General features: G+C 38.8%; 1 protein-coding gene and 1 non-coding gene across 2 annotated transcripts in view; one reads left to right on the plus strand and one right to left on the minus strand.

Annotated features, from left to right (window-relative positions):
* Positions 1 to 2,425: 2,425 nt before the first annotated feature.
* Positions 2,426 to 12,861, minus strand: part of LOC125111336 (contactin-associated protein-like 2) — a 678,961-nt gene continuing 668,525 nt past the window's right edge. The window contains exon 3 of the mRNA XM_047753273.1: positions 2,426 to 3,447. Coding sequence (XP_047609229.1) covers positions 3,206 to 3,447 — 242 coding nt within the window. The 3' untranslated portion in view covers positions 2,426 to 3,205. The remainder of the gene's footprint in view (positions 3,448 to 12,861) is intronic.
* Positions 11,373 to 11,479, plus strand: LOC125112325 (U6 spliceosomal RNA). The gene has a single exon (XR_007131118.1). It is a non-coding gene; the product is annotated as a U6 spliceosomal RNA (small nuclear RNA).

Here is a 12,861-nt window from a genome sequence, read left to right on the forward strand (position 1 = left end):
TGCAAGACAGTTTGGAGTGTGGCTGTCACCTCTCAAATAATTGTATTTTAGTTTAAAATCCACAGAGTTGGAAAATAATGAGTGCTCTGCTGGAAGAGTTTGTGGTCTGAGCCTTAACAGTTTACTTCCAGTTAGTTGGCTGGTCAGTCGTTTGGCTGCTTAGTCACTTGGTCTGTCTCTCTCTCTCTCTCTGCTTACCTCTAAGGAGGGCCCTTTCTGATCTTCTATTATTGTTTTTCACAATTGATCTCCTCCATCCCCACTTTACCCTCAGGTTGAAAACTAATCTAAAATATGGTTCCCCATGTTGACTGTACATTAGAATGATGTGGGGTGCTTTAAAATCTTACCATCTAGGAGTTCCTGTCATGGCGCAGTGGTTAACGAATCCCAAAAGGAACCATGAGGTTGTGGGTTCGGTCCCTGCCCTTGCTCAGTGTGGTGTAGGTTGCAGACGCGGCTCAGATCCTGCGTTGCTGTGGCTCTGGCTTAGGCTGGGGGGCTACAGCTCCGATTTGACCCCTAGCCTGGGAACCTCCATATGCCGCGGGAGCGGCCCAAAGAAATAGCAAAAAAAAAAAAAAAAATCTTACCATTTAGGTTGCATTTTATACCATCTAATTCCAAATCTCTGGAGGAGGGGCCCAGACATCCATATGCTTTAAAACTTTCTAGGTTATTCCATTGTATATCCAGGATTGAAAACCACTTTTGTATAAAGGATGCCTGAGACTTTGAATTATTTGAATTGTGAGATGAAGACTTTCCACAAAGAGAAAATCTCCTCTCTACTTGCTTCCTACAATTTGCACATTCTGATATACAAATGTTCTTGTCATACAATCATGGCTTAATAGAAATTATTTCTAAAGGACTACTCTGGCATATGTACATTTTATTATCAGGTTATGAAGTTCTTATTTCATATGACAGTTGCCATCAATGGCTACTGCTGTGCAATAACCACCTCCCCAAGCTAGGAGCACTAAACTCTGCCTACTCAGAAAAATTACCTGAGGACTTTTAAAATATAAATTCTGGTAGTGCCCACTCTGGCATAGCAACTTAAGGATCTGGCATTGTCTCTGTGGTGGCATGGGTTCCATCTATATCTTCCCTATGATGTGAGTGTAGCCAAAAAAGAAAAGAAAAAACAATTCTGTAGGAGTGGGCCCTGTCAGGTGGAAAATCCCTAGCACTCTGTTTAATATATACATTAAAAAGATGGAGCTCCTGTCATGGCTCAGCAAAAACAAACCTGACTGGTATCCATGAGGACGCAGGTGCAACCCTGGCCTCGCTCAGTGGGTTAAGGATCCAGAGTTGCCATGAACTGTGGTGTAGGTCACAGATGTGGCTGATATCTTGTGTTGCTACAGCTGTGCTATAGGCTGGCAGCTGCAACTCTGATTTGACCCCTGGCCTGGGAACCTCCATATGCCTCGGGCACAGCCATAAAAAGACAAAACCAAACAAATAAATAAGAATTTCCTCCCATTTCTTCTTCTCTTCTTTTTTGATTAGTATTGGTGGCTTTACTTGATTTTGTTTACGGCTGCTTTTTAAAATAATTAAACTAAAATAGATCCTCGAAATGTAGTGTTTTGTAAGAATTTATTTAATTTGTGTTTTATAAGAATTTATTTAAAATAGATCCTCGAAATGTAGTGTTTTATAAGAATTTATTTAAACTTGTAGTGTTTTATAAGAATTGATTTATTAAATATTTGATTGAATACACCCAACTTTCCAATTTCATTAAAATAGTTTGAGTAAATGGGTTAACCTTTGTGTTTTTCCCACTGAATGAAATAATAAACTGCCTACAGATTTGTAATAAGGATTTCAACCAGTATTATAATATGGGGACTTTCTTTTCTTATCACACGTCACTGCTCCCACTCCTCTGAATTTTTTCTTCATAATCAAAATTTTACTCAAACTGAAGGTCTCTGTTTCTAAAAATATCAATATAATTCACCTGATTTCTACTTACATGATTCTGATTTAATTGGTCCGAGTGTGCCTGGCATCCGTATACTTTATCTTATCTTTTTTGGCTGGGTGCACAGCATGAGGTAGTTCCTGGGCTGGGGAATCGAGCTGCTGCAGTGACTACTGTAGGGTCCTTAACCTGCTCATCCACGGGGGAACTCCTGGTATCCATATACTTTAAATTTTGCCAGGTGGCACAAATGGAGAGTCCAGATTAGGATTGAGACCTGCTGCCCTAAGCTTTAGATAGAAACTGCAACCTGAATAAACCTTCTTCAATCAGTAAGAATACATCAATAAATAGCTTCTCAGTGGCTTGTACAATACGTATCGACAAGTGCACACCCCTCAGAGTGAGGACTCAAAATAGTTTCAAATATTTAAAACTGGGGAGGGGAGGCTCTGTGTGGTATCTGGCCTTCCATTTGCCTTTTTTTTTTTTTGTCCTTAGAAAACTATCTTTTTTTGACCTTACTTTTCTCTTCACACATAAACGATCATTAGCTACAGAATGGTGCTTCATCCAAACATTCCTGAGTTGAAGCAAAATAGGAAAGTGAATTGGGCTGGGCTTCCTGCAAGAAGTGAACATTTTCAGAGTCCATGTCTCCCCTCCCCCTCCTCTCAGCCTTGTTAGCAAAAGACTTAAAGATTTAACTAAATATCCTCTATAGAAACAGTCTGAGGCAAGTAAGATTGAGCAGGAGTAAGAAACAGAAATTAGGTCAGGAGATTTTTTTCATTCGATTTGCTTAATTCATGAATACAATTTGTACCACCGTACATCTATTCTATAGACTGAAATACGGTAACTTGAGATACCATGTTTAAAGAATTCTTAGGGTTCTATTATCATTAAATTATTTACCTAATACGTTTTTCATTTCAACAGTTCTACTAGGAGGTTTTATTTTCTGTGAAATCAACCAAAGTTTGTAGAAGGGGACACATTCACTCCGCACGATAAGGAAAGGCATGGGGTGGAGGTGGGGTGGGATGGGGACATGGATAGGGGAGTTGGATTCATTTTCCCACCTCCTTCTGCTCTGCTCATACTTCTTTTCTCTCTCAACAAGTGCCAGAAGGCACAAACACAAAGAAACAAAAAACAGCAACATCAACTTTTACCAGGCTACATGCAAGCCCTTCCCCAGGCCGCACCTGGGCTCTGAGAGGCCGGCTCCAGGACACACCAAGTCCACTACCATTTTCAAATATCTGCAATGCAATACCATGTCTTTCTCCCACAATGACTCACCCAGATATTCCCATCTTGGTGGTAAGGTTTCCAGTTTCTCCCAGTGTCACTGTAGAGCATGCGGTATTGTGTCACCCAGTCGGAGCTGCTGTATCTTCCTTGGGTTGCTATGGCACTGATCTGCTTCCGATTGCCAAAGTCAACCTGAAGCCACTGATAATGGTCACTGTCTGATGGAGACCATCCCCCAGCACCTGAATAAGGTAGAGAGAAAAGGGGGAAAAAAGGTATTCAATGTTGAACTTATACAACCGACAATGGATCATTCTACATTTTTAAATTGGCCTTGGTAGTACTATATTTCACAGATATATTATGAGGTGTCCTTTATAGATGCCACTGGGACTTCAACTAATATTCTTCCAGCTGGGTAACATTGATATTCTAACCTCTTTATGATGTAATTATGTGCTCATTTTCTCCTGAGCAAATGTCTTCATAATTCCTCAATTAGGTCTTATTAGTACATGTCAAAGTCTAATTGGCTAAGGGTTGATCAATTTACCATGAATTCTTCAACTAAAAATCACTAGGAAAAGATACATAACAATTTGCTATTGTCTTATGTAAGGGTTTATCTTTTAGTAGATCATAAATGAAACAAAAAGCAATTGTACACAACTCAAATATATTTTACTTTAGAAAGTTCAGAGTTCAAAGAATACTAGCAGTTGTTAAGATGAGCCCTAATCTTACATTAAGCCCTTGGATGCCTGAGAACTAAGGTATATAGTAAAACATATCATTTGTTTACTAACATTTAAGAGATTACAACAAATGATTCCAGATAAGCACATTTCTAGGAAAATAATTTTAGACACTAAATGAGGTGAAATTTCTTTTGATAAAATATAATAAATGGAAAAAAAAGTTAGAATGCAAAAACATTTATAAGAATGCTAGCTGGAGTTCCCGTTGTGGCACAGTGGTTAACGAATCCGACTAGGAACCATGGGGCTGTGGGTTCGACCCCTGGCCTTGCTCAGTGGGTTAAGGATCCCGCATTGCTGTGAGCTGTGGTGTGGGTTGCAGACGCGGCTTGGATCCTGCATTGCTGTAGCTCTGACATAGGCCGGTGACTGCAGCTCCGATTAGACTCCTAGCTTGGGAACCACCATACGCCATGGGAGCGGCCCTAAAAAAGCCAAAAAATAAAAATAAAAATAAAAGAATAGCACTAGCATAGAACACAAAGATCCCTAATATATACCATGTAAAATAATACGGTTGCACATAAATACATTACAGAAAATATGGTCTAATGCTTAGTGCTGAGAGGCAATATAATTTTATGGCTGAGTTTGGTTACTAATGTGAACAAATAGTAGAAAATAGTCAATAAATTATCCAGTGTAGATGATATCAAATATATGCATTGCTTTTCAAATAAGGAATTTAAATACTGATAATAAAATAATTCCTTTTATGAGGACTATGCTAATAAAAATTGTTTTCTAAATCATCACTGATATATCATTAATTTAATGATATTTACATGGTTCATTTCTGCTTTCAGCTGTGATAGAATAGTTTTCCCACCACAAAAAAAAAAATTACAAGCCTGACAAAATGTATATAATTACCCTTTTAACTGATTGGACAATGGACAGTGTTGGACCCTGATCCACAAGAGAAAATAAACAAATGAGGTGAGCCCTGCCAGCTTTCTGCCTTTCTGCCTGGTTCACTTTCCAGATCATGGTACATGGAAGAGTATTCTGAACAGACATGGCAGCATCACAGAGATGGAGACAGAGCAGGTCAAAACTCCTGAGAGATCTGGAATTTACAGAAGTATTTGGGAGGAGAAAGTTGTGCAGAGAATGAGCTCTAGAATGCACATAGGTTCACCAATGAGGCTCTGTAGTTCAGACTTTGGATGAATACAAAGCTGTGTATTTACAGATCAAGACTACACAAGACTAGGTTAAGGGAGTTCTGCAGTGAACACTAGCCAGAAGATGCACAGGGCTGGGAGTAGGTTAATTAAGAATGGACAATATTGGGAGAACTTGTTGAACAACCCTAGACAATCAGCAATGATCTCAAAAAGGGAATAGAGTAAATTAATCCCAACATAAGAACATAATTCCAATCCCACTCTGGACACATCTGAACCATGGTTGGAAACAAGCCTGAAAAAGGTCAATCTGACCTACAAATAAATGAACTCCCTGTTTGAATGAAACTTAGCACTCCATTAATTTTGCACTCCAAATGCCTCCTCCTTGGGGCTCAGTCCTATAAATTCCAGGTTCCTCAGGCGCTTTGATTCTGCTCTGTCTCCATCTGCATGATGCTGCTGTGTCTATTCAGAACTCTCTTCCATGTATCATGATCTGGAAAGTGAACCAGGCAGAAAGCCAGAAGACCATGAAAGTTTACTTTTCATGAAATTCATGAAGACATGAAAGAAATGCAATGACACAGCATCCATAATGTTCAGCATAAATTTTTAAAAATATTATATATTCAGGGGAAGTAGTAAAATATAACTCATAACCAGAGAAAAGTCAGTAAGTAGAAATAGACAGAAGGAGTTCCTGCAGTGGGGAGTGTGTTAAGAATCCGACTGCAGTGTTCTGGGTTTTGTGGTAATGTGGGTTATGTCCCAGGCCCAGTGCAGTGGGTTAAAGGATCCAGCATTGGAGTTCCTGTTGTGGCACAGTGGTTAACGAATCCTACTAGGAACCATGAGGTTGTGGGTTCCATCCTTGGCCTTGCTCACTGGGTTAAGGATCCAGCGTTGCCATGAACTATGGTGTAAGTTGCAGACGCAACTCGGATCCCGGGTTGCTGTGGCTCTGGCGTAGGCCGGTGGCTACAGCTCCGATTCGACCCCTACCCTGGAAACCTCCATATGCCATGGGAGCGGCTCTAGAAAAAGCAAAAAGACAAAAAAAAAAAAAAAAAAAAATCCAGCTTTGCTGCAGCTGCAGTGTATGTTTCAGCTGTGGCTCGGATTCAGTCCTAGCCCAAGAACTTCTATATGCCATGGGTGCAGCCATGATATTTATGTATTTTTTTAATTTAAAAAAGCAAGAAATACAAAAAAAAAAAAAAAAAGAGGAGTTCCCGTCGTGGCTCAGTGCTTAACGAATCCAACTAGGAACCATGGGGTTGCGGGTTTGATGCCTCGCCTCGCTCAGTGGGTTAAGGATCTGGCATTGCCGTGAGCTGTGGTGTGGGTCACAGTTGTGGCTGGGATCCCACGTTGCTGTGGCTCTGGAGTAGGCAGGTGGCTACAGCTCCAATTAGTCCTCTAGCCTGGGAACCTCCATATGCGTGGGAGCGGCCCTAGAAAAGGCAAAAAGATTAAAAAAAAAAAAAGAAAGAAAGAAAGAAATACACTGAAAAATATCAGAGATGATGAAATTAGCAGGTCAGAACTTTAAAAGAGAGATTATAAGTAATTTCTATTATTTAAACACGAACATATAAATATTAAAGAAACAAATATGAAATTTTAATGGAGAAAAGAAACAACAAAAGAGAACAAAATGGAAGTTTTTGAACTAAAAATTGTATCTGAAATAAAACATTTACTGAATGAGCTTAATGTGGTTAGAAACTGAAAAGAAAACATTAGTGTACTCACATACATGGCCATATAAACCACTCATACTGAAGCTCAGAGGGAATAAAAAGGCTTCAAGATGAGCAGTACTTCAGTAACCAGAAGGAAAATATTATGTCTTAACAATCATGTAAATGGAGTACTAAAAGCAGAGAGAGAAGAGACTGAGACAGAAAAAAAAAAAAAACACATTTGAAGAAGTAATAGTTCAAAAATTTAAACCCAAAGTGAGAAATTCATTGAACTCCAAGTGGGATAAATACAAAGAAAAACACACCAAGCCCATATCATAAATCATAAACAACAGCTCAGAAAAATGCTAAACTGTCCAGAGGGCAATAAAAGCTCAGCAGTAGCAATGCAGGCCCATGAACAATGGAACAGCATATGTGAAGCGATGAAAAGAAAAGGAAAGTGTCTATGCAAAATTCCATATCCAGCAAAAATATCCTTAAAACATGAAAGTATTATAATGACATTTAGGACACACACTGAGAGAATTCATCACCAGTAGGTATGTTCTCTCAGAAATGTAAATTTTTCAACTTCACAGAATATTTACCATATTGAAATTCATATCTATGTGAATAAATACAGAAAATGGAAAACATGTCAGTAAATATAAAATATTTGTGCATGTTTTTAAATTTCTTTAAAAGATAAATGAGTATTTATAACAAAAATGGTAGTAATGAATTAGAGTTTGTAACAGATGTAGAAGTAAAATGTATGACTACGATAGCACAAAGGATGAGGCAAGGAGAAAATATACTGTTCTGAATTCCTTATACTACATTTTAAGTGTTATAGATTTACTTGAAGGTAGTAAACCCTAGATCAAGGTTTGCAAACTTTTCCTGGGAAGAGATAAACACTGAATGTTTTAGGCTTTGCAGACGTCTGTTACAATTGCTAAACTCTGCTGTTATAACATGAAAGAGCCACAAATGATTCAGAAAAAAGAATATGGCTGTGTTCTAATAGAACTTTATTAATAAAGACAGGTGGCTGGCCAAAGGGCTGTAATGGGTCAACCTCTGACCAGGATCGACTTCTAAAAAGAGAGAAAAATTTTAAATCTCTGCATTTTACTATATATAAAGTATATGTCTAAAATATTGTAAAAAGTTTTATGCATTTAAGCCTACCTATGTGCCATATAGAGTATATGTGTATAACTTAATAATAACTACTTTCTCTGTCTTCATTTTCCTATTTTTCAAACCACACTTTTACAAGAATGATCTTTCTAAAATACAAATCTAATCATATTGAATCCCAACTCAATATTTTTCAATGGATCCTCACTGCCTCCATAAATAAATGGTTCACACCTCCATACACAAAAGACACATCTGGCACATACCCTCTATACCCCACACAATCTCTCTCAATTTAGCCTAGGCTGTTATTATTTCTCCTTCAAGGATCATATGTTCACTCCAAATACCCCTCTGCAATGGATGCTGCAAGATGCCATGTAGGTTCTCTTTTATGACTGGAGAGTTCACTCAGATATTTAAAGTGCATCCAGAAGACAGTAGTCAGCTGTAATTCCCCTTTAGGAACTTCCTGGGTTTAAAAAAAAAAGAGGCATTTTACATAAGGTCATGTCCCTTCCTAGGGTTGTACAGATGCAATGAAGGGCCAGCCAGAGGCGATAAAGGGACAGTACACTTGCCCCAACTTGGGGAAATCATAAAGGGTCATCAAGGTTTCAGATTAACAAATCAGTTGATGCTCCATTGATTTTGCACTGCATCTCAGCTACATCCCCTGACTAGTTCTGTTTTCTTACTTTCCCTTCCACAGGTTTTCATCCTGAAAGTAGTCCCTAAAAAATTTCCCACATGTTCTTCTCCATCTCAGAATTTGTATCCCCAGGAAATCCAGTCTGCAATATTTTCTTGGAGTCACTTTCTTTACAATCTGCTCACTAATAATATGGGCTAGTTGACCCTGCTTGGTCCTTCATTTGTTATTTATATGCTGTTTTTCCCTATTTCTATGCTATTTTCCCCCTATTATTCCCACCTAATATTTCTAGTAGTCATATATCATCTATATGTCTATTTTCCAGAGAATTCTATAAAATTTTGGAGGAGATATAGATGAATTTGGGGGATAACAATATATACAGTCATCAGGATACTGTAAATATATTTTCTTATCTGTTAGATATATAGTTCCATACCTGGAGAAATTCTATAGCCAATTACACACAAAGTTCTACCTATGCATTACTAAAAGCAAGAGAGTGATTTGGTCATTGAAGTAAACAAGCAATTATTACTGTGAGTGAAATGAGAAACATATGTGCCGTTGATTGGTGAAATTTAGAATTATGTCTAACTAGTTTTGCAAAAATAAATAAATAAAAATTCCAGAATACAAATCTTAAGTTACCGATTTTTTTGCTGCATTACAATTTTTCAATAAGGAAGCAATTTACATACAGCTACTTAATCCCATTTATCTCATTACTTTAAAAAAGTTGAATTTACTGTGAAATTTAGGGGAAACAGAAAAATCTAAAAGCCGTGAAAATGTAAGTTAAAATATATTCCTCCGCAGAAGAATATGTGGAGAGAATAATGATTAACCTCAAGGGGAGGGCAAATGTCAGGCTTTCATGAGGAACATGGTAGAAAGATCGATGAGAAGTTTCCTGCTTCTCTTTGATCTATCTAGCAATGTAATTTGGGGAAGTTGATTACTTTGTTCATTTGGCTTGTGAAATGTGTAACCTCTATCGATCCAAGGATTAAGAATGATACCTCTTTCATGACAAAAACCTCAGGAAATGGTTCCAGAGAGCATAAGTGCTCCCCCATTATACCATGGAGAGTATAAGAAAGAGGGCAACAGTGTTCCCAGTGGGTATTGCGATAGCTCAGAGGGACTATGTGGAAAGTTGAAGAGGAGGTAGAGGAGGTGGAGATACTGAATAGTCAAACTCTTAGTTTCTAAGACATTTTAAAAATAATTCTTATCTAGAAATAATAGAACCAAAGAGATCTATTAGATCTCAGTAAATTGTCCTAGTGACTTGAAAGATGTGTCCTTACATAGATCTCTGATGAGGCTCTAAACAGCATGATGCTGTTACTTTCCTCCCTTTTTCTTCCTTTCTCACTCCCTTCTCTCCCTGTCCCCTCCCCTGCCATCCCCCTCATCCTTCCCTCTTTTCTTTTCTTTTTTTTGTGTGTGTGTGTTTTGTCTTTTTAGGGCTGTACCTGAAGCATATGGAGGTTCCCAGGCTAGGGGTCTAATCAGAGCTGTTGCTGCCAGCCTACACCAGAGCCACAGCCACGCCAGCTCTGAGCCAGTCTGTGACGTACACCACACTCACGGCAATGCTGGATTCTTAACCCACTGAGTGAAGCCAGGGATCAAACCTGCAACCTCATGGCTCCTAGTTGGATTCATTTCCACTGAGCCACGACAGGAACTCCCCTCTCTCTCTTTTTATCTCTCTCTCAGATACACATATTTTCCCCCATCCGTGTGTGTGTGTGTGTGTGTGTGTGTGTGTGTGTGTGTGTGTGTGTGAGAGAGAGAGAGAGAGAGAGAGAGAACTATAAAGATAGTGTTTGCATTCCAGATGTTCACTCTACTGGGGTTACTTGAATGAAGAATTTACATAATAGAGGACTTGGAGAAATGGATGAAACCAGCAGTCTAAATTTAGTGATGGCTTATAACTGTGGATAGCCATTTCTGCTTTATGATTGTAAATTCGTACCTCTGAGAGAAAAGAGAAACAGTGTGTGCCTCGAGACAGGCCACGGAGTTTCTTTTTCAGGGATAAATGGCCCTTTCATAAACATGGTGCCCAAGTGGGTGGTTGTAACACCACCAGAGTTTACAAAACTCAATTATAATTTAAAAGAAAAAGGTAAAAGAAATCCAATTAAGGACAGAATGACTTCTAATAACTGGTTAAGAAATATGTACCAGATGAAAAGAATAAATTGAAAAGAAGACTTTCAGGCTAGAGATCATTATGAGTTCAGGCTTGGAGGCCTCCTTCTGCTCTAAACACACAGAATTTTTTGATAAGATAGATAAAAAGAAAATTGAAGACATAGCCAGAATCAAAAAAATAACATAGGCATCTTCACATGCAAGAAATGCAACCAAAACTCAAAATGCAGTAAGTATGACCATAGACCATAGCAGATGCCTGCTGGAGTGGGGGCTGGGAACATACAGAGGCAGAGGGATATTTGGCTCATTGGGAGTGATGGTGAGTGCAGGTGGTGAGTCTGGGTCAGGAGTGAAAACCAAACTAGCCCAGGGCTAACTTGCCTGTGAAGAGAAACTGAACACAGCTGCTTCCTGACTTAGAGATATGGCTAATATGAGACTGTATGCCCAAAGAAGTTAGAAAACAAGCCAATCTGAGCTGAGGGGAGGCATCCATTGGCTAGTTCCCTAGTAACACTGACAGGTGAAGGCACAGGGCCATTCATGGAAGATGTGGTTCTGAAATGAGCATCTGGAAAGCTGAGGAGAAAGGTTACAGAAATATAGGGAAGAGTGCTCGCTTTGGCAGAATATATACTAAAACTGCAGTGATACAGAGAAGATTAGCATGGCCCTTGCGCAAAGATGACAGGCAAATTCATGAAGCGTTCCATATCTTTACATTTCTCTGAAGAAGACATACAGATGGCCAACAGGCCCATGAAAAAAAAATGCTTAATATCACTAATTATTAGAGAAATGCAAATCAAAACTGCAATGAGGTACTACCTCACACCAGTAAGAATGGCCATCATTAACAAGTCAACAAATAACAAATGCTGGTGAGGTGGAGAGGATGTGGAGCAAAGGGAACCCTCCTGAACTCTTCGTGGGAAGGTAAATTGGTACAACCACTATGGAAAACAGTATGGAGATACCTCAGAAAATTAAATATAGAACTACCATATGATCCAGTAATCCTACTCCTGGGCATATATCTGGACAAAACATTTATTCAAAAGATACATGCAGTCCTATGTTCATAGCAGCACTATTCACAATAGCCAAGGCATGGAAACAACCTAAATGTCCACTGACAGAGGAATGGATTAATAAGATGTGATACATATATACAATGAAATACTATCAGCCACAAAAAAAGGTTAAAATAATGCCATTTGCAGCAACATGGATAGAACTAGAGATTCTCCTACTAAGTGAAGTAAGTCAGAACAACAAAGACAAACACCATATGCTATCACTTACATGTGGAATCTAAAATATGGCACAGAAGGAGTTCCCGTCATGGCACAGCAGAAATGAATCTGACTAGGAACCATGAGGTTGCGGGTTTGATCCCTGGCCTCACTCTGTGGGTTAAGGATCTGACGTTGCCATGAGCTGTGGTGTAGGTTGCAGACACGTCTCAGATCTGGCATTGCTGTGGCTCTGGCATAGGTTCACAGCCACAGCTCCAATTAGACCCCTTGCCTGGAAACCTCTATATGCCGTGGGTGTGGCACTAAAAAAAGACAAAAGGCAAAAAAACTAATAAATAAATAAATAAAGTAAAATACGGCACAGACGTTCCTCTCTACAAAATGAACAGATCACAGACATGGAGAGCAGACTTGTGGTTGCCAATGGGGAGGATGAAGGCAGTGGGAGGGACAGGGAGTTTGGGGTTGGTGGATGCAAACTTTAACATTTGTAATGGGTGGGTAATCGATCCTGCTGTATAGCACAGGGAACTGTGTGTGATTGGGTCACTTTGCTGTACAACAGAAATTAAAGAAATATTGTAAATCAACCAGACTTTAATTTAAAAAAAATCTATGGAAGAAAATAAAGAGAAAGAGGGAGATAGCCCCCCTTGGCTGCCAAAAGAACCTACAAACCAAAATTTAAAATCACACCACAAAAAAAAAAATGCCACAAAAGTCAGTTAAGAAAGTTAAATCTTCACTGCAAACCAACTCCAGATAGAATAGGAATTGAGGAACAGCATAAATAAATGCTTTAAGTGCTCAAAAATATAACAGAAGTAATGCCATCCATCAAA

Source organism: Phacochoerus africanus, chromosome 11 (genome assembly GCF_016906955.1).
Source record: "Phacochoerus africanus isolate WHEZ1 chromosome 11, ROS_Pafr_v1, whole genome shotgun sequence".
In the NCBI taxonomy this organism is placed as follows: Eukaryota; Metazoa; Chordata; class Mammalia; order Artiodactyla; family Suidae; genus Phacochoerus; species Phacochoerus africanus.